Here is a 26,969-nt window from a genome sequence, read left to right on the forward strand (position 1 = left end):
AACTTCATTATATATCATATCTCTAAACGATTAGACATGTTCCAGTATGCATCCCTAGCAAGTACTTTATTAATATTAACATATTTAAATTATTTTAAATAAACATTGAATAAATATATATTTATTCAGGACAATGCTTTTTTAAAATTTTTAATTTTTGTGGGTATCTAGTAGGTGTATGTATTTATGGGGTGCAGAAGATATTTTGATACAGGCACGCAATGCGTAATAATCACTTCATGGTAAATGGGTATCTATCCCCTCAAGCATTTATCCTTTGTGTTACAAACAAGTTAATTACACTCTTTTAGTACTTTAAAAACGTACTTTGAGGCCCTTCCTCTCTGCCACGTGCTTCCAGATAACCCTGTACCTCAAATAATAAGAAATTTGCTTATAGTGTTCTTCATAACAAGTAATGTTTAATCTGTTAACACCTGCCTATGGAAACTGACCTTAAACATTAAAATGTGTCTTTGTCCTTTTTTGAGGCTAACATTCACATTTTTCCCTCATTTGAGGTTAAATCTCCTTCATTGAACAAAGCCACTAAAATGCTAGAAATAAATGCATCCCCTGTTCATATAACCACCAGTGGAAAGGTGGAAACAGAGGTTCTTGGTGCTTTGAGACTTTCAAAAGCATATATAAAAAATCTCTCTTTCTCCTAAGCATTTAGTTGAAAGGTCCTTGAATCCCACACAGAAGCAGTTTTCCAGTGCCTTTTCTACATGGGATACATCACATGGCTCAAACAGATTAGTGCTAAGGGAGAGATTAATTTTTTTTGAATAGATAGATATACAAGCCAAACTATTATGATGACTTGATAAATGTGGCTTTTGAAAATGCTTTCTGTTGTAATAATACAAGGAACAACAAGGTGGCATGCTGCCAGGCATCATCCATCAGTAGGTGAGCTGGCTGGGAACAGACACATCCCTGGTGCCATGTTAGCTCATCCCAGTTTGCCAAAGGCACTAACAGGGCCCTAGGGAGCCAAAAGAAGAGTAGGCCTTAAAGCGGCATTCTCAAAGCAATTTTAAACTGATCAGGGGAGAGTGAAGGTCCAGATTGAAAAACGGTGCTGTAACTTGTGAACTAGACTTAAAAGGTTTCTTTGGCATAGATAACATACTTTTGTGACCTCACTTTTATAATTCAACACTTCTGCTCTATCCTAATCTGTCATTATAAAAATGTTCTGAATGCAGTGCCAACTTGGAAACACTGATTTATGTATATCCAGAGAATTACTAAAACTTATTGTGGAGACTAAATTTGATATAAATGGAAATTATGTAGGTTTGGGGGAAACAGTCTAAGACAACATCCTCTCTGGTTGTTTGATCTTCTTTCGACCAGATGGAACTAAGGAAAGCACCTCTGCACTTTTACAGATTTTTGAGCAACAGTTAGGAGGCTGCAGAGCCGGTAAATTAAAATTTAGACCCACATGAGAATATTATAGGCTGAATTGTGGAGTTTGTCCTTTAAATTTAAAATTGGCTTATTTGCTATTATGACTGTTTGGTATGTCTAAACTATAACTAGAAAAATCACTGCCAATTTTTTTTTTCCAAACAAGTATGATTTTACATATCCCTGCCTGTTCTTCAAAGAAAGACGTGCTATAGCAAAGCATCAAGTTTTCACAAATATGGGCTGGAGTTATGAAAATGAGGAGTATACTCACGCAATCAGAAAAGAAAAAGGTGAGAATGATGACACTGTAGACCATAAAGGTCATGCCCAGTTTCTAACAAAGCCAGAAACTGCTCTGAACATACTGCTCAAAAAATCTAATAAGACAATGTACAATAAGCACTCCAATGGGGAAAGTGAGTCCTGGGCAGTGCTTCCTGGTTAACACGCTTTTTGTATGATGTTTTCCAATTTGCAGTCACTTAACACATTCATTGGGTATCCAGTCTATACTAGTACTAAGCAAGGCACTGTGAAAGACACAAAAATGGTGGCCTCCCTGATTCTTATCAAGGTTATTATTTACTTGAACAAATCCACACGAGAATAGAACACACAACAACATAATGCCTGGTGAACAACTCATAGGAATGATCTGAATATTAAATACAGAAGGAATTTGAAAAAGCAGAGATTGAGGAGAGGGCAATAGCTTACAAAGGAAGTATCTTAGGTGGGAGGTCCTATATGGGTGATAGGAGTCCCAAGAATGTGACGGGAGAAAGGACACTTTGCGATTCGGCCCTCCCTTCCTCCTCCTGCTCCCTCGAGCACTACACTAGGTTCTTACCCTATGTTTAATTCAGTAAATTCAACTAACAGTGACTAGATACCTACTCTGTGCAAGGCAAGAAGGTTTAAAGAAAAGGAAAATAAAACCTGAGACCATAACACTGATAATCTAATTAGAGACAGTACCGTATAAATAATGATAACACAGCTAGACTATGTAAAGGTGACTTAAAGGTGGTGCAAACAAATTCCTCACAAATATAGCATGATGAGACTCAGGGGTACAGGTGAAGGTGACTTTAAATAACATTTAGGATTTTGACAGGTGAGCATGGGGAGGGAGGGACATTGTAGGTAAAGAGCTCACCAAGAGAGGAGGCAGAGAGGCAGCAAAAGGCCAGCATTTTAAAGGTCTAAGACACCATCCTGTAGCAGCCATGCCTCTTTTACTTTTAGAAAACCAGCCTGGCCGACATGGTGAAACCCTGTCTCTACTAAAAGTACAAAAATTAGCCAGGTATCATGGTGCATGCCTGTAATCCCAGCACTCAGGAGGCTGAGGCAGGAGAATCGCTTGAACCCGGGGGGCAGAGGTTGCAGTGAGCTGAGATTGTGCCACTGCACTCCAGCCTGGGTGACAGAGGGAGAATATGTCTCAAAAAATAAAAAGAAAAAAGAAAAGAAAACCATATTACCATTTAACCTAGCAATCCCACACTGGGTATGTAACCAAAGGAAAAGAAATCATTATATAAAAAAGACACCTGCATTCATATGTTTATTGCAGCACTATTCACAATAGCAAAGTCATAGAATCAGCCTAAATGTCCATCAATGGATGACTAGATAAGAGAATGTGGTACATATACACCATCAATACTACTTAGCCGTAAAAAGAATGAAATCATGTCCTTTACAGCAACATGGATGGAGCTGGAGGCCATTATCCTAAGTGAATTAACTCAGAAGCAGAAAATCAAATACCATAGGTTTTCACCTATAAGCAGGAGCTAAACAAGGGGTACACATGGACATAAAGATGGAAACATTTGGCACTGGGGACTCCAAAAGAGGAAAGGCTGGGTTGGGGGGCGGGGGTGGAAAAACTGCCTATTGAGTACGACGTTCAATATTTGGGTAATGGGTATACTGGAAGCCCAAACCCCACCATTATGCAGTATACCCATGTAATAAACATGCACACGTACCCCCTGAATCTAAAATAAAAAATAGTAAATATTTTTTGACATTTATTTACTTTTTTCCCTTGCAGTCTGTTTGGTCTCTGAGCTGCAGAATCTAGCAACATGCTTGGTGTACTGTTAGTGCTTTACAAATATTTCGTGAGAGAAGGAAGGAAGGAGAGAAGGGAGTGAGGGATAGAAGGAGGGAAGGAAAGAACAAATGGCCAAAGGAAGAAGGTAGAAACATACAGAAGGAAATGTTATAAAGATAATTTCAGGCCATGAAGAACTTTCAGCCTCACATCTGTTCTAATTTTTGAACTTTGAAATCTGATTAAAATCTGTCTATAACAAGTAAAAGATGAAAAGTTTAAAATGAAATTAACTAGCTACCAAAGTAAAAAACGTTGGGCTCTATTTTAATGAACACGTTTATATTTATATATTTATTGTAAGTTGTGTTTGGCATTGCAATGCATTTGCTTCCTCTGAAAGATGGCTAGGGGTTGGGGCCGGGGGATTGCTGCCTTTGGCTTAAGATCCACTAGCAGGAAGGACATGCACTTTATAGTATACACACACATGCCATAAGGTTTGCAAATGATCTTACATTTGCTCAGTAGCCAAAAGAGGCAAAGAATGAGAATAAAAACAAATGTGTTTTAGCAACATCAAGTCCAACTTTTCCATCTTCCCCTTGAGGAAAATGTATATTATGAAACTCTAGGACTCTAACAACCTCTCCTGATACAAGCCTTGAGCTGGAAATTTATGAATTATTTTGGCTAGAGACAAAAGTTCTCCAATCCTTCCATGTCACCCAGATGTTCATTGCAAAATGGGGGTCTGGAGAGTCACAACATTTTTCTTTAAAACCATTTATATGAAGAGCAGTTTTTGCTCCTCTTCCTATCTAACAGCAAAATGGGCTTGACTGCATATCTGGAGGAGAAACTGTCTCGTTTTTAGGGGCACACATTTCAGAGTTGAAGGGCACCTTGGATGTCTGTTCTACAAATATTTATGGAACACTTGTTCTGTTCCAGGCACTGCCCTCTTGATTTCACAGATAAGCAAACAAAATCCCAGAGAAACTAAAATCTAGTCCAATGTCATACGAATAGAGAACAGCGGTGCCAAAATTCAAAATCAGTAGTTTTATGAAAAATAAAATAGAAGGAATAATCCACAAAGTAGGCAATGAAACTCACTGCTACAAATTCTTGTTCCCACAACATGTGGTTCTCTCCCTAAGTAGGAAAGGGTCTTTATCTGGACCAGGAATTCCTACTCCAAAGCCCAAAGGCAGCGGCTGGCTCTGCAGCTATTTGAGGTTGGTATATTAGTTAGGGGCTTCAGCTGATGATCCATGCATGGATGTAATATCACCTAGTGTTTTATAGTTATTCTTCCTGCCTCCAGGTGAATTGTCCATCCCCCATTGTATATGATTTGGACAGACTACCCTCTGTTTGCTTTTAATATCCAGTATCTGTCTCCATCTCTCTCTCTTTCTTTCTTTCTCTCTCTCTTTCTCAGTGACTGAAACTAAGGAAAACAGGGTCAGATAACTCTTTTCTATTTTCTACAAATTGGGCCCAAACCGAAGAATAATTCAAGAAATTATGCAAGTAGCATTAGGAAATCTTTCCTTTTTTTTTTTTTTTTTTTTTTTTTTTTTTGGTAGTTGAGGTGAGGGAGGAGCTGGAGGGATGGATGCTGAATTGAAGATGGAAAACTCAACTCGACTCTGTGGATAGGAAGTTTAATGATTTTAAGGAGAGGTGAGTCTCAGAGAATTTGCATAAACTACCCAAGAATCACTAGGACATTAACCTGGTCATTCACCAACAAGCTGGAAGCTTAAAGGATCATGTTTGTAGGCTTAATTAATAAAAGGATGAAAGAATAAGTCAGAAATCACTTAGTTCATTTAACACTTTGGGCAAGGCTGATGATGACTAATACTAGACAACTCTGTATGTACCAGAAAAGTAGATATAGAGTAGTACCTAGGGCAATCCCCACTGTTACATCTTGACATGCTTGTATCCATGACTTCTCTCCCATATGGCAGACTCGATCATTTTACAGAAACTCCTTTTAACATAAAAGAAGTTTCTTTATCAGAAAATCCTGCGGTAGCTCATCCCTGTAATCCCAGCACTTTGGGAGGCCAAGGCGAGCAAATCACTTGAGCTCAGGAGGGAGAGACCAGCCTGGCCGACATAGTGAAACCCTGTCTCTACAAAAAATACAAAAATTAGCCAGGCATGGTTGCTCATGCCTGTCGTCCCAGCTACTCGGGAGGCTGAGGTAGGAGGACGGTTTGAAACTGGGAGGTGAAGGTTGCAATGAGCCGAGATGGCACCACTGCACTCCAGCCTGGGCGATACAGCCAGACCTTGTCTCAAAAAACAAACAAACAAACAAAAATTCTTCTTCTTTACCCTAACCTCTACTTTTTCAGGGAGCTAGAGATAAACCGCATCATTGCACTATCACCCCCTTCAAGACAGCAGCAATTTTAACTCTAGATACACATTAAAATCATTTGGAGAGCTTTGAAAAAATTACTGATGTCAGGAATCTATCCCAAGAGATCCCAATTTAACTGTTCTTTGGTAGGGCCCAGATATCTGTATTTTTTAAAAAGCTTTCCAGGTGATTCTAAAGTGTAACTAGGATTAAGAACTACTTCCATAACAGAAGGAGGAATAAAAACCACATGATCATCTCTGATAGATGCAGAAAAAGCATTTGGCAAAATTTAACATCTTTCATGATGTGAACTCTCAAACTAGGCATAGAAGGAAATTTCTTCAAAATAACGAAGGCCATACGTGAAAAGTCCTCAGCTAACATCACACTCAATGGCTTTTCCTCTAAGATCAGGAACAAAGCAATGTTGCTCACTCTTGCCACTTCTGTTCAAAAGAGTACCGAAAGTCTTAGGTCAGTAAGACAAGAAAAAGAAATAAAAGGCATCCAAAAAAGAAAGGAAGAAGTAAAATTATCTCTGTTTGCAGATGACATGATCTTATATGCAGAAAATTCTAAATACTTCACGAAGGACTAATAAACAAATTGAGTAAAATTGAGGGATACAAAATCAATATAGAAAAATCAGGCTGGGCGTGGTGGCTCACGCCTGTAATCCCAGCACTTTGGGAGGCCGAGGTGGGCGGATCACGAGGTCAGGAGATCGACACCATCCTGGTGAACACGGTGAGACCCCGCCTCTACTAAAAATACAAAAAAAGTAGCCGGGCATGGTGGCAGGCGCCTGTAGTCCCAGCTACACGGAAGGCTGAGGCAGGAGAATGGCGTGAACCCCGGAGGCGGAGCTTGCAGTGATCCGAGATCGTGCCACTGCACTCCAGCCTGGGAGACAGCGAGACTTCGTCCAAAAAAAAAAAAAAGAAAAATCAGTTGCAGTTCTACACACTAATAACAAACTATCCACAAAAGAAATTAAGAGAACAGTCTCATTTACAATCGCATCAAAAAGAATAAAATACTTAGGAATAAACTAAGGAAGTGAAGGACTTGCACACTGAAAATCACAAAACATTACTGAAAGAAATTAAAGATGACACAAATAAATGGTAAAACATTCCATGTTCATGGAGCGGAAGAGTTAATATTGTTAAAATGTCCATGTTACCCAATGTGATCTATAGATACAATGCATTGCCTATCAAACTCCCAGTAACTGATTATTATAGAAATAGAAAAAACAGTTCTAAAATTCATATGAAACAAAAAAGAATCTGGAATGTTCAGAACAATATTGAGAGAGAACAAAGCTGAAGGCATCACAGTTCCTGATTTCAAAACATTTTATAAGCTACAGAAATTAAAACAGTATGGTACTGGTGTAAAGATATGCCAGTGTAAAGACACCTTGGCGTAAAGACAGACATATGCACCAATGGAACACCTAGAAAAACACTCACACATACACAGTCAACTGATCTTTGACAAAGGTTCCAAGAATACACAATGGAGAAAGGTGCTGGGAAAACTGGATATCCACTTGTGAAAGAATAAAATTGCCATCAAAATTTCACCATATACGAAAATTAACTCAAAATGGATTATAGACTTAAATGTAAGACTTGAAACTACAAAACTCCAATTGGAAAATACAGGGGCAAAGCTTCCTAATATTGATTTGGCAATGATCTCTCAGATATAACACCAAAAGCACAAGCAACAAAAGCAAAAACAGGCAAGTAGGACACTATCAAAGTAAACAGTCTGCACAGCAAAGGAAATAACAACAATGAATGAACTTTGAGGCCATTATCCTGAGTGAAATAAGTCAGAAATAAGGACAAGTACTACATGATTCCACTTATATAAGGTATCTAGACTAATCAAGTACATAGAAGCAGACAGTAGAAGGGAGGCTGCCAGAAGTTGGGGCGGAGGGAGAAATAGTACTTGCCATTCAAGGAGTCTAGTTTCGGTTATGCAAGATGGCTAAATTGTAGAGATCTGTGGCACAGCACTGCTGGTATAGTTAACAATACTGTATAGAACACTTCAAATTTGGTTGAGATGGTGGATCTCATGCTAAATTGTCTTACCACAATAAAAAATAAAATAAAAAGAGGAAGGGAAATAACAAAGAGGGAATTAGAGAGGAGATTAGCTCTAAGATCCTTCCCAGCTCAGTCTAGGTCTAAGTCTGAAATACTTTCTTAATTCTGCAAAAGCAGAATTGGTTCCACCAACCTTTGTTCTGTGGTATAGGGATTAGGTTCCCAATTCTTTTGCAGAGATGTTTAATATCACATAGTTTTCTTCCACTTTAGTTGAAGCACACATTGAAGAAATAAAATGACCATACTGCATATACTGTTTAAAAGCCAATTATTAAACATTTGAATGTCTGCTGTGTGCTAAGCACGGTAAAAAAGGAGGAACTCATACAACTGACTTAGGAAAAGAAAGCATTAATATATAAAATGATGCTACCAGAATAAAATAACAATACATATAAAATATTTTTAAAACCCAGTTCCACAGATGTATTATTTATAGAATTGGGGGAACTTCTTTTAGTTCTTAAAATATCTTGCAACTATAATCAGTAGAAACTTGGAGGCAAATTAATAATTTGGTAAATTCTTGAGACTCTGGCCCTTTGGGATTTCTATCCTTAGTTATACCTACCAATTTGCTTAATATATAGTAGGTATTCAATAAATATTTATTGAATGAATTAATTAAAATTGAGGAGATATACAAACTTTAGAAGGGCTACTGAACAAATCACATAAGGATTTTTTTTTTTGATAAATAGAAAAAGACATCTAAGAGTTACAGATCCTGATATGGCAAGTAAATGTTATGGACAACAACCACATTTCTAACCATCTTTTATTACAACAAATTGGCTTATGGGATAAACTAGGCCATAAATTGGTCCTAAACATTCAGTCACTGGCCTTAGCGCATTTGCCTCCGGAAAGGAGATCAGATCTTGGAACAATACACCCCCCTAAGATATATGACCTGAAATATTAGAAGTCTTGGTAATATATTTAGACTAGGCTTTAACCCAAAAAGTAAAAGGAAGGCAACTGCAAACTCTTAAGCATATGTTCCAAAATATGCAATCTCCTTTAATGAAATGAAAAGACTATCTCATACAAATGACATGAGTAGTCATACCCACTCTGAACTTGAATATCTTTCTTTTAAACAAAAATTCAAACATTTCCAAGGAAAACAAGGGTGATAACATATAACACCAGATGAAGAATAACAGATAAAGCCTGCTTTGGGGCTCACTTGAGCTGAAAGTTCTAAAACCTCTTAAAACAAGCCCTGTGAATCTTAATTGGATGTTATGATAGAGATGAGATGTCCTTTAGAGAAAAAAACAAACATTTGTTTAAGAAACAAAATCTTACCATTGAAAATTTTCTTTTGGTATTTATTATTATATGGTATAGAAATAAGATGCTAACTAAAGCCTATATTAGTGTATCAGTATTTTCATGGCAGAATATCTGTGTTTGCAATTAAAAATCAGAGAAGTTAGCTTACTTTCTCTTAGCACAACTATTATGAAATGAGACCTTTAGAATGATCTTTCCTATTCCTGTGGACTAAGACTCCTTGGGGCTATTTATTTTAATTTTTCTATATTTATGTTGACACCATTCTGGCAGCCACATGCCTTTGGAATAATACTATAATCTTACTTGTTTTAGGCACCCTTCATGTGATTTTTATTTCTTGCTCATCTAATAATCGTATTTACCTCAAAAACTTTTAAATTCAATTTTAATATTTAACTCAAAATTTATTAACTTTTTAAAAATTCTGCCATCCTTCATAAGAAGGTCATTTTTTGTTATTTGGATAGATATGAAACAGCCAAACCCATCGTTGAATCAGTTAAGATTTAACATAATATTTGTATTCTTAACGTATTAATTTATACTCAATACAATATTAATGTAGTATTAATTTATACTATTAGCTACATGAATTTGGCATTTCAGAAATTAAAAAAGGTCTCAGAAGACCTTTAAATCGTCTTTAGTCACCAGTGCAAAGGTTCATATCACACCTAAGAGCAGCCAGCTATCTGACTCGTTGCTATCTCAAATGAGCTGCAGTTTCCTCCTTTGAGCCTGGTCTTGGCATTGACTTAACACAGTGAGACAGACAATGTTACACCTTATATTAACTGTCTTATGCATTTGGAACTTCTTATGAGCAAAGCTAAATTAGCTGGCTGAAGACAAACCTAGAGCTCTGAAAGATAGATCTTTAGTATTAAGTATTTTTTAAAAAGCTAGACAAATAGTTCACTATAAATATTATTTCAGAGTATTTAGTGGGAGAGGTGAAGAACTGGAGAGAGGAACAGCTTCTCAAGGTAGCTGGTACTTTAATTCATTTGAAATAAAATAAATGTCCATCATCAAGCACCAGTAGGTATAGTCTCTTTTCTAATTAATGAAAAATAAAAACAGGTATTATATTCTACTTAGTGATACTATATTAGTAAAAGTTACATTATAAGAGTTACTCAATAAAACCTCATATAACCTTACAAAATTAGTAAAGGTGAGAGACAATGTTTATACAGTGTCTTTCTTTGTTGTTCAAACCAGGGTTGCAGATAAAGGCAATGATCAGTGTTCCAATATCATAAACCTGGAAAATCAAGCACTGCCTACTTTCTGCAAACCTCAGAAAAAGGGTAGGGGAGAAACCAAGGAAAGAATTCTGCTCAGTATGTTCCTGGGTCAGAACTTTTTCTCCAGTATCAAGTACTGCTTGTCGAGAATGAAGGCTTTTATATTTAACGTGTGCCTGTGTTTTCATTCCGCTTTGTCTCCATTGAATTTTTTTCTATAACCTTCAAAAGATCACTCAGAGAGGATGTTCTGTACTTAGAGGGTAAACCAAGTCTCCTCACAAACTCCCAGTCCATCAGGGAACAAAATTAACTCCAGAAGTTGAGTAGTTGTCATTTATTCCATAAAATCTGAGTAATCTACCTCCCTTTACATGTCTTTCATATTGGGAATAGAATAATCATTAGCTGATAGACTTGAAAAAATAATCAGACCTGAGAGTGCTCTAAGAGGTCATATTACCAGAGCTAGAAAATTGGCCTGGCAGGTTAATTTACCTGGTAGATGGGATTTATTTGGACTCAATATGAATGCTACTACATACATTCCAGTTACCTGCTAGGCCTCTAAGGATATATACATTCATAACCTCTGATCTTTCCCTATTGGGAAGGTATATAAGGTGACTGAACTGAATTTAGATACCTAGATCTGGAGTGGAGAAATGAGACAGAACCCATTAAGTTCATTTTCCCTTTAAGAATGAGTAAGAAAGCCATAGAAGACTATTCATGCTAGATTGAAGAATAGTCCCAATTTTTCACCCTCTCTCTAGCTCATGCTTTCACGTGTAACATTTTGGCTCTCCCATTCTGACTCTGGACTTGGTGGGTGGCTTAGTTTGGCCAATGAGATACTAGGAAATATGGTACAGAAGCTGGAAACAGGCTTTGCACTGGGAATTGCTCTCTCTTACACCTCTGCTATCACTATGAGAACTTGCCTAGGCTAGCCTGCTGGAGGATAAGGAACTTGTGGAGCAGAGTTGGGTTTCCCAAGTTGGCCCAGATGAAGCCAGTCTAGATCAGCCAACATCCAGCCAATCCTAGATATGTGATCAAGACCATCCAAGTCCATCAGAGCTACCTAGCCAAGCAATAATTCCTTATCTGATACTCTAGTGAGGATTAGTGGTTGTTACGCAGCATTACTGTGGCAATGAATAATTGCTACACCAATCAGAGTTACCATTAGCATAAGGAACTAAGGAGAGTAAACTAATAAATTCTTGCTGGTACTAGAATAGATAGAACCAGTTGTTGAGGGAAAAAACTTGAAAACTTTAAAAATCAAACTGATTTGAAGTCTTAAAGCTGAGCACATATCTCAGAACATATCTATTTCTAAATTATAAGAGTCAAAATACATTCTAAATCCAGCCTAAGGACTGATTTAGGGCCATATTTAAGCAATGACTTAATTACATTCAAGTAGTAATGAGAAAAATGTTAGAATGTATTTCATTAATATTATATTTTGCTTTTATAAGTACTTATTTAATATTTCTTACTGCTTAGAGTTATGTATTTTAATGAAAATTAAAATTTTTATACATGACTATAACTGAAAGTTTAATGAATGCTAGGTGTCTCCATGAACTTTGATAGCTGAAAGCTAGCTTTTTGAAACATGAGGCTGTAACCCAGGAATTTCTGTTAATAGTGAAAGATCTTGAGTGCAAATAAAAATTATCAAGAAAACAAATAGCTTCTTAGGTGCTTGACAACTTAAAAGATAATGAAGACAACTACACTTCCATCCAGGATCCTGAGCAGATGCATTCAAACTATATATGGAGGAGACTATAAATCATCTAAAATGAAATCATCCAAAATGTCTGATTCCCTTTAGATACCAAAGGGGACTTGCTCCACATTTTCATTACACACAAAAAAGGAGAAAATACAGGGCTAAAATCATATTAATAAAACTTGTGAAGTGATACAGAATGGCAGGAAGAGAAAGCCAGGGACACACAAACATTTGAGAATCTCTGATTCCAAACATAATAATCCCAGGTAAAGAAAACTGAATTTTTTTTTTTCTTTTTTTTTTTGAGATGGAGTTTCGCTCTTGTCGCCCAGGCTGGATTGCAGTGACTCGATCTTGGCTCACTGCAACCTCCGCCTCTGGGGTTCAAGTGATTCTCCTGCCTCAGCCTCCACAGTAGCTGCAATTATAAGCACCCACTACCACGCCCACCTAATTTTTGCATTTTTAGTAGAGATGGGGTTTCTCCATATTGGCCAGGCTTGTCTCGAACTCTTGACCTCAGGTGATCCACCCGCCTCGGCCTCCCAAAGTGCTGCGATTACAGGCGTGAGCCACTGTGCCTGGCCAAACTGAATTTTGATTGAGGACCAGTGATACTTAGGGTAAGGTCTCCCCTGGGTAAGTGGGTCTGACTAGTATCTGCAAAGGGCCCCTGCCAGGGTGAATTCTCTGCAACAGAAGCTGTCAGACTCTTTTGAAATGATATATATTTTCTGTCACAGCTCAGCACACACACAAATACATGCATGGGGTAGGGGGTTTGTAGGTGTATATGCATGCCTTGTTTTGAAAAATGCAACATAAACAAAAGTCTTGAATCAAAGCAGAAACTATCTAAGCTGTTCAATAATAGCATATTCTGTTGTGCTTTCTAGAAAATAAGTGTGTAATTTGTAATTGCCATAAAAACTAAAGTATTGGGTTGGTGAATTGAAGGTAATAGCAAAAACTGCAATTACTTTTGCACCAACCTAATATTTTAAAAGTCAGCATTATAGCATCTAGGAACATTCAATGGGTTAACATACTTATTTGGTATTATTATAAAGGTATTTACTTACTCACTGTAGATCTTTAAATTGTCCTTGGAGATGCAGATTTTCTACAATCAGTACACCCCCAAAGATAGTAACTCAGTCTTAGTTTTGCTCCTTTTAAAATCTGTAGCTGTAAGATTTAACTCATTAGGGCACAGAGGTAATATGCTAACGTGGTCATATCATGAGCTGCTTGTCTCCAGAAATCCCACTAGAATCTCAGACTGAACAGCTAAATCAACCTGTATGTTGTTTGTCTTACAAGGATCAGAATTAATACAGTTTAGCCTAACAATACAAATCCTATTGAAGAATGATGTCAAAATATACGATAGGGCATATATAAATAGTTCTTTCACATTAAAAATATGTATTACATTTCTATCCAGATTGTTCCAGAGTTTAATGATGGTGAAAAGTTTTTGATTTGCTAAAGAATGACTAGAATTTAAGAGTATAGAACATATCCATGTGTATAATGTATCAGTCCATAGTAAGCACTAGTTTTTAAGAAACTAATATTTCTTTATGCTCTTGTTGGATTTGGAAATGCCTTCTATTTGGAGGCTTTTTTTTCTTCTTCAAATTCCTAAAGAATGGGTAGTCTACCTCTGCCCCATTTTTTAAGCTTCTTGTTCAGCCTTGTATGAGATTACTGAATATATATTTTTAATACTTGAAAGTAAAATAGGGACATATCTTCTATATGTTTATAATTTCAGCATTTACATTCTACTTTTGTAATACTTTGGAAGTAGAAGACAACTGATATCTTTTGTAGTATCATAATAGAGCCCTAACACCTAGACCTTTAACTTACTAGGTGGCAAAATTGTTGATTTTTTAAATTTCACATGGCATCAATATTTGATTATTTGCTGAATGACAGAATTTTGTGATTTTAATGTATTCCCTAAATTGCTTCTCAGTCTCTCACTCAGTAAAAGATCTTACCTCAATCTGACATACACATCACTGAGACAATATGAAAATTCCCCTTTGTTTCTTATCAGTTTTTTGAGACACATGCTCATCTCTATAAAATATTCAAGGATGCTAATTTGAGAAAACGAAATAACAGGAACATTCTAAATTTATACTTTTTGGCTTTACTGATGTATGAATATTATCAGTTACATTATCACCGTGTGGCAGCATACATTGCAGATTTTGGAAGTTTTGTATATTCAAGATTAAGAGAGCAGGTGAATCATCAGGAGCAAAAGTCTAGTCTTTCTTATCAGCTCAAGGTTCTCATTGATTCGAAGCTGGCCTCAAAAATGAGACAAACAAACTTGCTGGTAGATACCATTTTTAGTGCACACCTCAACGCCACAGTGGCCAAATATCAGAATTGATCTGGTATCTTGTTGGATATATCTCAGGTTATAACATTTCCAGTGAGACCTGCCTGGAGCCAAGATGGTCTTTCGTGCTTCAGTGAAGAACCATCTATCAGGCTTCTAATATCTGTTAGACCCTGTGCAGGCCTTGGGGAGACAGAAAGGAATAAGGCTCAGACGCTGATTTCAAGAAATTCTCACCCTTATTAAAGTAAGTTGACATTTTTCCGAACCTCTGTCTCACCACTTTCTGCTATTTGTTTATGAAATGTCTAGAATTCTTTTTCTGTTTCCTGTTTTATAATATAGTATATACAGTAATTTTGATCAAACCTCCTACTTGCTATACATAACACTTTTCATGGTCAAATAAAATCTTTCATTAAAAATATTACCATGGTACTTTATATTTTATAGTTTGGAGACAGATCTAGTCATAGACCACACAGCTCAAGAAGGAGTTTTAAATTATTACTCTAAGTAAAAATTTCCATTCTAAGGCCTCAGGCCCTTTCCTTTTAGCTTAGATGTCATTAGCCACCCCCATGTCTACCTTCTTCATCCCTCTCACTATTCCTGACCCAATTCCCACTGAAGCTTCTATTTTTCCAAACTTCCTTATATTCAAAATTCATCATTCATTGAACTGAATGACTTTAAGAAACTTCTGGCTATTAGGACATCTACAAAAATAAACCAATATGTTATTCACTTGCAAAGTACTTGGTAACACTAAAAATCCAGCATAAACTCAATATGCTACTAACACCAATACTGTACAGTATGTCATAGAGCTAATAATTCCAGAACCATTCCTAACAATAAATTCTCCTTCCAGTCCTAACATGAAAGCAGATAACATTTGCTTGGTAAAGATGGTAAGTTCTCTATTGCGTATCATCTGATAAGAGTATATAAAGACCTAGCTGCAGATGGACATAAGAACACAAATAAAAACACGTAAGAACACAAATTTAATTATTTGTACGTTCCTCTAATTCTTTTCTTTTATCTGGATCTGTAAGCCACAAAATGTTCTCCATAAACCCAATCACGAAAGTATGCCTCAAACCGGCTACCCCTGGTTCTCACAAAGACCCCCAACGGGTGCAGGACTTACTTGCTGCTCAGGCAGCGCCTCAGAGAGTAGGAGGCCCCTCCCCCGCAGGTGCGTGAGCATTCACTCCATGGGCCCCAGGCGTCCCATAGGCCGTCCCAGTCCTCCTCGGAGCGTGCGGTCCTGGAACTCTGTGAGAAACAAAAGAATGGTCAGCATCAAATCCCCATGGAACCCTGAAATACGTGTTCTAAAATGTGACTGGCCTGTACGTGTGTACATGGTGTCTTTGCTAGGAATGAAAACGCGCAATCAGATTCTCGGATTCTTTTCCATTTCATAATGCCTATATGTTCAGGGAGAGGGATATTTAAATTTAAGGGCCCTGGGCAATGACTGAAGTGGGCACGAGGTTGTACAAATGGAACAAATGGAAAAGGAAGCCAGAAACAGGAATTTGGGTTAGAAGACAATCAATTGCATTGAAGTCACCATTTTGGTCAGGGTTCATGAGTGTACTCTTCATCTCTTCGTGAAAGGAAAGAAGCTGCTCTCAGAGGTGTTTCAGTCCTGAGAAGCCTGGCATGTGCATACTACACTGCTTCCCAAAATCTAACAATATTTTATACCATCGACAATTTTTTAATAAAGCAACTGCATTCCTAGTTTTCAGATTTGCTCGTTGGAATAACTATACAAATTAGTAATGCAGGGATTGCCTCTTGACAAATAGACTTGCTGGTTATTTACAGGCTTTCTAGGAAAATTTCCATATACTGTAAGAATACTTGTGGTTACGTACAGGTCTCAATGCTGTACTTCACATTCAAGAAAAAGATAAAATGTGTGCTATAGTTAAGAGAACAGGCTCTGGAGTTACAAATTATCTGAGTTTGGGTACAGGTTCTATTTTTTATTATGAGTCCTTGAACAAGTAACTTACCACCTTCCTATGTCCCAATTTCCGTTTTTACAAAGTGGGGTAATATTATAACCATGCTACTGCACACACACACACACACACACGCATGCACATATTATATAGGAAGATCAGCAAAATGAACCTAGCCCACCTAAAACTAGTGCCAGAGCAGAGTGCTAATTTTTCTTTGTAGTAATGGGATCCTTTATAAATCAGTTGCTATGGGGTACGGTTGTTAAACTGACTACTCCTTTGAACTTTTAAAACCTGTACTTGAACTTTTAAAACCTGGCCTTAGGATGTTATACAAATGGTTTTCCAACTGTTACATGCTATACTTAGTTTCCTGAATCATTGGAAAGGGAGTTGAGATAGCACAGTGATTAGGAGCAGGAACTGTGGATCTACTCAGCCTGGGATGGAATATTGGCTTCAGAGCTTCCTAGGTCTATAAACTTGGGCACATACACAATCTCATATGCTTTAGTTTTCTTATCATAAAATAGAGATAATAAAGATACTACAACAATGAATGAATCAATGAATCTTTGTGAGCAGTAAAAGAGTTGATACATAAAAAGCACGTAAAGTGGAAATAATCCAAATGTCCATGAGTGGATGAACATGTAAACAAAATGTGGTATATATATATACACAATAGAATACTATTCAGCCTTAAAAAGGAAGAAAATTTAGATGCAGGTTCAACATGAACGAAACTTAAAGACATGACACTAAGTGAAATAAGTCTGACATGAAAGAAGAAATATTGCATGATTCCACTTACTGAGGTATCTAGAATAGTCAAATTCATAGACACAGAAATGTCTGTGTCTGTGTCTAGAATATGGGGGCACTGGGAGAGAGGGGAATGGGGAGTTGTTTTATGGATACAGAGTTTCAGTTACAGAAGATGAAAAAGTTCTGGAGATGGATGGTAGTGATGATTGCAAAACAATGTGAATGTATTTAGTGTCACTGAACTATATACTTAAAAATAGTTAAAATGTTAAATTTTGTGTTAGTACATTTCACTAGCACAAAAACAAATATAAACATACATTTTTAAAAGTACATAGGGCATAAATAATAAACACTACGTTGTATAAGCATTTGTTGCTACTATTATTTAACATTATTTATTACTTATTATTAATATGTATAAACATACATGGGCTCTGAAAGTTTACAGGAGGTACACTGGTAAGGCACCAGGCTTTTGCTTTGAGTTTAGTTGAGACTCCATGCTTGTAAAGTATCGTCTCCCTGAAATCCCTGATTTCCCCACAGTACGACCTTGCAGCCTCTTGTCATACATATTGCATCTGCCTGGTGATGTAATCTGCCAGCAGTTTTACGTTCCTATAAAATGTGGCAAAGCATGGGTAACGGAGCCATATTGGTAACCCCAAAATCTGTACTTTTGAAAGGAAGAATTTATTGAGCTCCAAAGCCTGGTTTTTAGGATTATTAAAATCAATCCTTAATCACTGCAATATGAGGTGCTCTGTTTTCAGAACTTAAACAGTGAGAGAGAAAAGACTCTTTGCCAATGATGTATGCGTACCCAAATTTCTTCTCCATAGCCCATTGAATTCATCCCTCAGATTTTAAAAAGTTAATTGTGTATCACCTAACTCTTTGTTTGCTGCATGTGAATAGAAGATAGGATTGCTGACTACTGAGAGAGGTAGTTTCCTGAAGCGGTTTCTATTTATGTGACAAATATATATTTGTGCGATGCGATTTCTCTCATTTTACTCAAATTCAATATGACTTTGATGAAACCAGTATCACAGATGTTAGGATTCATGCAGTAATTGAAATGACTGATTACAAACTTTGATGCTATCCATTACTACAACTGCAAAAGCAAAACAAAACAAAACCAAAGAAAATCCACACACAGCATTCACATGCAAACTGCATTTTCATATGAGATAAGAACACTCCTTGGAGAATTTCCCTCTGGCTGTTCTCTGGGTAAGATATTTGGTAAATAATGTATGGTTGTGATTTTGTTTTTCTAGAAAAACAAATTGTTTCAAACTCTGTGCTAAAGTTCCTTTGATATTTTTCATGTGCCTTGTTTGAATAAGTACTAAAAGCTTCAATGGTGAGGTTTCACTGCTAAGCATCTTATCTCATCACATATTACACGTTTCAGCACAACTACACATATTAAGTGCCCACGATGTCTCTAAATGAGATCTCATGCAAACCCAGAAGCAAGTCATAGGTCTATTTCACAAAGTCGAACAAACTCCAAGTTTTCTTTTAACAAGTAGAATAAACATAATTCATTTCAATGGAATCCATGTTTAATGTTGGAGAAAGTGATTTTTCTGCTTTTTAACTGTGCCAGACATTTACATCTATAACCAGCAATGACTTTTTAGAGATGCCTTTCTGATTATTTAAAATCTAGAAGTATTTGCTTATTGCAATTTTTAAGACTTTCTTCACTATAAACAAATTTTGTGTCTGGCCCTAGTAGAACACATGCTTATTTCTCTTCTCTTTTAGTTCTTTTTTTTTTTTTTTTTTTGAGAGAGTGTCTTGCTTTGTTGCCCAGGCTGGATTGCAGTGACACGATCATTGCGGCCTTGACCTCCTGGGCTCAAGGGATCCTCCTGCCTCAGCCTCTTGAGTAGCTGGGACTACAGGTGCTTGCCAGCACGCCAGGCTAATTTTTGTATTTTTCATAGAGACGAGGTTTTGCTATGTTGCCCAAGCTGGTCTTGAACTCCTGAGCTCGAGCTATCCACCCACCTTGGCCTCCCAAAATGCTGGCATTACAGGCATGAGCCATCACGCTCGGCCCTATTTCTCTTTTACTTTTGAATGTACAGTCTTTTAACTTTACAGCAGCAATTTTCTAAAGTGTAAACTTTGAATTGCATCTAGCAGGGGAAATAGAGGCAGAAGAAAAATAAAGAGTAGATAATAGGTTGCCTAAAAGTAATGCTGATTGCTTCTGAAATCAAAAATCTAAGCTTTTCTATACAGGCCAGCCAATGTTTTTCAATGATTTTCATCAGATAAATGTAATATTTTAATTCAATGTCTCAAAAGGAAGGTTATGGATGCTATTGAACACAGTGATCAAAAGATTATCCCTGACCCCACTGCTGGAAATTTCAGCAGCAATGTCATGTGAGATGATGGTCTTTAGCTATTTAATATCAATGACAAAGAACTAAAGAACAACTATTAAGTTCTTTATGTAAGGCAATGTTTCACTAGTAGGAGATTTATCATAAAAAGTCTAGAGTGCATCTCATATTGAACTTGAGGGAAAAGGCCATTATAAAACCATTTCTTATTACAGCAGCTACTTTATTTTACAGGCATTGGATGAGTGAGAATGGACAATTGGCAGCTGTTTTGATCTAGCATTTGAGAAATCCACTGAGAGAAGAAGGGCCTGAGTTTTGGCCCTATAATTTTATGAAAGTTGACTAGGCCCCTTGAGTTATTAAATTTAGAAACAGTTCAGCCATTTTTAGATCTTTGGTGCCACATATTGATCTTTAAATGTAGTGTTGGTTAAGACTCCTGAATCAACTGCTGTGTTCTCAGAAACTCAGCAATCAGCCCCCCAACTCCATTGATCCTTTGTTCCTGGCTAGTCAAGACGTTCCTAGCCTCAGTAAATGCCAATTGCATGGAATACAGATTGCGGTCACAGATCATTATATGCCTCCTACAAATACTAGAAGAGCTCTCCTACATCCATCAACCTCAGAATGGTGTCATTTTCTTGCTATTACTGGCTTATCTAAACGTGGTTTACATCTGACAGTTTTGTGGTTAATTCCAGAGCCAATTGCAGCAACAAAGTCTCAGGTGAACAGCTCCAAGACTGACAGGTACAAGTAGTTAAACAATTTGAGTAATCACATGAAGCAATATTTTCTCTGCAGCTCACTGCCCAATAGACACTTCACCTTAGAATGACCTCCTATGTACCACTTATCCATAGCCTCTTTCATTGGAACCTGGACAGGTTATCAAATACATGAAAGATGTAAGATGAAGCAGAAATTAGCAACAGAAGACTAGAGTTATATTTGCTCAGAGACACACATATACAGGGTACTTGGAAAATATTTTTTCCAAATATTAAAACAAGAGGTCAAGCTATATAAAATTAAATGAAAAAAAAGTAGGTGCTGAGGAAATGCTTGATAGTTTTTTGTAAAATTGAAGTCATATAACAGCTGAAGTTATAGTGTAAGAGAAGTGTTTTTCAGATGTCAACAGATCCTCAGAAGTAACAAAATGGGCTATGAGACAAGGCAAAGAATGGCACTTACAATTTTAAGATCATCAAGAAGGTACCTGAACCTCCAGTTTTCCACTTCCAGACAGACAGCATTTAGCTTAAGCTATCTGGAGCTGTGTATGTGGCTGTATTAAATGGATGTCACACACTTCTATATTAAAAAGAGGGACAAACTCCCCCAGTGATGAGAGAACCATTTTTCCTGTGGTCTGCCCATGCGAAGTGGAGCAATCTATACACAGAAACATCCTGGCCATGTCTGAAGCTTTGGAAACAAATCTGCAGATTCCATTTTTAGCTGCCCTACCCACATCAGGTCTCTATAAATCTTATCTAATCCTTGGCTTCTTTAACAACTTGGAATACTGGTTCTGCCGCCAACTGTACGTGGTAGGGGTTGTGATTCTTTGCTCCTGAGAGCTCACAGACATTAAGCAGTAACTGGGCTCTTGTAAAAGTCCATTAGCTTTTTGATGTACTTTCTTAAAGAGCGTGGTGGGTGGATACTGAGGCATGCGCCTTCCCAGATGATATTTGCTGCTGGCTTTGCTTAGGAAATTTGGATCATCTGGTTCTTATCACAGCTGCACTGTTGGGAGATCTGATGAACTGCCAGTGACACAGTGCATGGTCTTTCAGAGGCCACTGCATGAAGCCTGTCCCTTGCTACTGAAGAGAAAAGTCAATTCTGTAACAGGGTGTAGAAGCTATACAGGCCAAGGAGGACTTTTGGGTACCTGTCTCCCTTTTGCTTTCTCAGCATCTATGCACACATTCCAGTGCACTTTTGCACATTCCAGTTAAGGCACCTAACTGCACTAAGCCTGGAGAGTTGATGGTGAGGGAAAACTGGGGTTTCTTAAGTACCTACATGCCAGGATTTAGACAAATGATTGTATTTAATCCTCACAATGACCCAGGTCAGGTGAGAATTTTTTTTCCTTATTTTACAAATAAGAAAATTGAGGCTGTGAGGTTGAACAACCTGTATCATGCTGCAGGAGAAAGAGCACAGACTTTAGAGTGAGACGGACTTTCCTAGTCATATACTGGTAAACTTGAACTTAGACTTGTTGTCAGATCTCGTTAAGCTAGAGTTTCTTCATGTGTAAAATGGGAACATTGGCTGGGCACGGTGGCTCATGCCAGCACTTTGGGAGGCCGAGGTGGGCGGATCAGCTGAGGTCAAGACTTTGAGACCAGCCTGACTAACATGGTGAAACCCCATCTTTACTACAAACACAAAAAATTAGCCAGGCATGGTGACACTTGCCTGTAATCCTAGCTACTTGGGAGGCTGGGACACAAGAATCACTTGAACCCAGGAGGTGGAGGTTGCAGTGAGCTGAGATCGGGCCAATGCACTCCAGCCTGGGCAACAAGAGTAAAACCCCATCTCAAAAAAAAAAAGGGGGGGTGGGGGACATTGATACCTCTCATAATATGGTGATTAACAGAGAGAACACATGTGAAGTACCTAGCGTAGTTTCCGGCATATTAGTGCCAATTATTTTATCACTCCCTGCCCCCACCCCCATGCTACAAATGCACACACACTCATGTCACATAGCTAATATCTGGTAAAGCCAGGTTTTATGTCTGTATCTATCTTTTTTTTTTCTACCTAGCTTCATATTTTGACCTTTCTTTCCTTTTCAAACAGTATTTATCAGTATGTGAATTTCATATAAAATGACAATGAATGGTGTTGCTTTTCTTCTAAAAAAATATTTTGTTCTCAGAATTCCTTCTCGTCCTGGGATAACAATTTGGAGATGAAATTAAAACAGCTTCATCACTTTTTAGGAAACAAAAATCTGACTCTGTTCAATGTCGAATACTTCAGTAAGGTTTTCATTTCAGAACTATGGTAACTTGATTTTATTTTGTATTTTATCCAAGGTCAAGCCTGGATTATAGCTCATCTAGAAAACTGCCGAGAAACCTCTGGGCATTTTGGAAAGCTTCAACAGAACACAATTTCACAGCCAGTTGAATTAAAATCAATAATTGCTGATATGAACAAAGGTTAGTATTCAGGAAATTTTCGACAGACCATTGAATATTTTGAATCAGCTTATCTCAAGGGAAGGCATAGATAAAATACTTGATCACTCTCAGCTTCTGTTACTTTAAAAGCGCAAACTTAGCAAATGGAAACACTATAACTGCTTTGTCATAAGACTGGGAGAATATTAATATAAATATTATAATGCATTTTTTTCTGATAGAGATTTCAAACTCTTTTAATTTGGAAGACTTAAGGAAATTTTCTACTAGAAATAGCCTGTCAGTCTGGTTCTCTTTTTCTGTGATAATAATCTTCTTTAAAATAACTATAATAGCTGAGCTTCTAGACCTAGAGAGTGCTCAATTAGGAGTAGAAGCCTGAAGCTGGTAATTCATGTATTTTACAAAGGAAAAGTGGAAAACAGGAGAACTGTATCCTGTAGAAACTATAGTCATTTAAAAAAATTCATTTATTTCATGTTTTTGAAGGAAGTCATCACCTTCCTGGCCCCTGGACTGTAGGGATATTTTAAACCCTGATACTATTTCACCTCAGGTGTGAAACGTTAGCCATTTTACCTGGAGTTCTAAAAATGAAGCAATTGTTCCTGGTTGCTGTTGTTGTTTTTTGTTTTCTTCTTTTTCCTATACTTAGAAAACAAATCTCCAGTGGAAAATAATATGTAGGCCCAACACCAAGGAAAACAGTGAAGAATCACCCCCTAGGGCTTCCACACCCTCCACTCCCGAAAACAGGCATGTTTGAAACACCCCCTCAAACGAAATTCCTTCTCTGCTCTTTTTGTGAATTCCTGACTTCCTAGTGAGCCAGTTAGAAGTTTTAGTTTCCACTTCCATCTAATCTAACTAGAGCTCCGTCCAAACTGTGACTCCAATCAGCCATAGATACTTTCTGCAGCACTGGCAAATTTAGCTGAAATGAATTTACAAAACATCTGTAGAACTAAGGAAACATCTGAGGCTCTGGAAAGCACATGTTGGGGTTTGGAATCATAGACAAAGAATTCCTGTTGGAGAAAAATCTCATTTCGTGATTTGCTGAGGAAACTGGAACATTAATAGATTAATATGGCTTAGGGTTTGATGTGCAAAAAACCCCAAATTATAACCGATAATAGGGAAGCTGCATGAAATGACTAGCTAACTTCATGTCACTCTCAAACAAGTCAGCTTTTGGTTTTGGTAGAACTTTCTCTTTTCTTTGGTTGACTATTGTGCCATGTGAGCCAAGAAAAAAATGTGGTGTAATAGTTCTGAATTAAGTTCCATGGGATACTGGATGTGGTTTAGGTTCTATTCCTATACTCATGATTGGATGCGTTCTCTCTTAAATACCATCCAGATATTGTAGGATGTGTGGGATTGAAATTTAAAACATTCTCCCTGGCTTAATATTATGCTTTCTTCTTTTTTACACTCTTGTTTCTACTTTTGCTTAAGGTCAGCTCTCCTTACTCAGAAAAAGTAGAATGATAAGCTCTTAGTATTGCAATATTCTCCTTAACCTGAAGTTACTTGATGTCCCATTATGTAGTATCAGTTTACAAAGAATCAGTATAGAACAAATTAAAACAAGACTTTGTAGCTCTTTGGGATTATCATTCTGTATAACAATTATCTTTCCAATTAGACTGGAAGCTCTTTGAAGGCAGGGGTGATGCTTTCTATTTTTGAGTTATCTACAGTTATTGAAATACTTATTAAGAATGTCATTTTGAAGAAAATGTAAGATTTCAACAAATATTTAATCAATGATGAAATGCCTGGAAATATGTTTTGTTTTAAATGTTTACATATTTGTCATTTGTCTCTCAAAAAGGTACATAGGGCATAGAGTAAGCATAAGGTGGGGGAGAAAGCAACAGCATGAGAAATATCCAGTCACTTAAAATTGCCAAGTAATTTCAATTTCAGGGACTTTCTTCTGTTCTCCAGCTCAAATAGGTATCACTCCCCCACCTTCACACACACACTAGGAGATGAAGTCCATCAAAAATTCTGCACCTGCAACCTAGATGACTTTGTTCTAAAAAGCAGTAGCTCTCTCAATTACCATATCTTCGTACCTTCAATACATAACATTTTCCTCTAGCTTAACCTGTAGCTGTAACTACAGGCAGCAGCCTGGATATTTGGAACACTCTGCCAAATTTTGCAGTTTTGGGAGTAGGTTGATTTTGAGGTTCTGGTCATACTTTCCCATTATGAATGTAAAGCAAACCAACCTAGTCTCTTAGCAATCTAGGAGGTGCTCCGGGGCTGGGAAACCACACAAGGTAGAGATGGCAACCATCAAGTTAATCACTGCTTTACTCAGGTTTACTATTTTCAACAGCTCCTTATTTGATTTTGTGTCCATAAGCAGTGATTAGCCTCAGAGGTCACTACCCTACCTCACAGCTCTCTGCCTCTTGGCTTTTGAGGGACCCGTTGCTTTCACATGAATGTGAAGTTCCTAATCCTGCATGCTTATGTTTTCATTTCTGCTCATTCCCTAAGTCCTGCTTGAGTCAGCAACACCTTTAGAGGATTTATAGTTTAGTGGGGAAGATTAAGATAACAACAAAATATTTAACTGCTCAACATCATTTATAATTAATCAGACATCAAGTCTTATCAATTCCATTTCTGAAATCCCTCTCTCTTCCATTCTCACCCCGTCCAATCTTACTTTCACTGACTTAATTCTGGTACTACCTTTCATGCCTGGCACTTTGCAATTGACTTCCCATCTGGTGTTTTTGACCTCCAGCCTCTCTTCCCACCAATCTGTCCTCTTCATCGTTGCCAGTTATCTTGCTAGAATACAAAGCTCAACTGTTCACTCCCTGCTAGGAGATTTTCTATGGCTCCACTGCCTAAAGCTGGTGGGACCTAGTAGTGTTAATAAATGCCAGGTGGGCTGTGAACTCTCAGAAACTCTAGGCCACATTTTGAGCATATGTGTGTTATATCATACTTCTGGAGAAAGGATTTATAGCTTTTATCAAATTCTTCAAAAAAGGTGAAGAGCCATTGGATATAGGGTAAAGTCTAAGTTATTAGCACAGCATACAAGACCCTTCATAAAATGGCCCTAAATCAATGTTCTAGATTCATTCCTGCTTTTCGTAATCATACATGGCCTCTACACTACAGTAATTGGTCATGATTCTCAGTAACACAGGTGCTGTGAGGACATCTAGTAATCGGGTCATGATCTTGGCAGTACCTAGATTCCTCTCCTCACCATCTTGCTCACATCTTTTTATTTCATTTGACTTGTGTACTCCTGCTCCTGCTCTAAGATGCAATGCCACTGCCATCTTCTAGTAAAATTTTCTCTTATCTCTAGGTAGAATCAATCACTGCTTGGCCTGTTTTTTTTTCTTTTTCTTTTTTTTTTTGAGACAGTCTGTCACCCAGACTGGAGTGCAGTGGTGTGATCTCAGCTCACTGCAACCTCCACCTTCTAGGCTCAAGCGATTCGCCTGTCTCAGCCTCCCGAGTAGTTGGGATTACAGGCACCCGCCACCATGCCTGGGTAATTTTTGTATTTTTAGTAGAGACAGGGTTTCACCATGTTTGCCAGGCTGATCTTGGATTCCTGACCTCAGGTGATCCACCCACCTCCGCCTCCCAAAGTGCTGGGATTACAGGTGTGTGCCACCACCTGGCCATCCTGTGTGTTTTGAGCATATTGCTAGGACTTGATACAAATGGCTGTTTTAGCATTTGTCAGCCACCCAGTATAGTTACTTGTTTACACATCTATCCCCAGAAGTGGACTGTGTGCTTCTTAAGAGCTGTGACAAAGATGAATATGCCTCTGAATATGCGCAGTGCCTTGTAGAACACCAGATACGTAATCGGTCTCAGTGAATATTCATTAAATGAATGATTAACAAGGCAGGCTAGGTAGGACAAATTGCAGTTGAATGTCTAATTCATAACAGCTGTCAGCTTTCA

The 26,969-nt window shown here is 37.6% G+C and overlaps 1 protein-coding gene across 10 annotated transcripts in view; it reads right to left on the minus strand.

The window, feature by feature from the left end:
• Positions 1-26,969, minus strand: part of ADAMTSL1 (ADAMTS like 1) — a 1,026,435-nt gene that overhangs the window by 397,873 nt on the left and 601,593 nt on the right. For all 10 annotated transcript variants that reach the window (XM_054521046.2, XM_054521045.2, XM_063713990.1 and 7 more), the window contains one exon: positions 15,844-15,971. In XM_054521046.2, coding sequence (XP_054377021.2) covers positions 15,844-15,971 — 128 coding nt within the window. The remainder of the gene's footprint in view (positions 1-15,843; positions 15,972-26,969) is intronic.

The sequence above is a fragment of the Pongo abelii genome, chromosome 13, assembly GCF_028885655.2.
Source record: "Pongo abelii isolate AG06213 chromosome 13, NHGRI_mPonAbe1-v2.0_pri, whole genome shotgun sequence".
Classification (NCBI taxonomy): Eukaryota; Metazoa; Chordata; class Mammalia; order Primates; family Hominidae; genus Pongo; species Pongo abelii.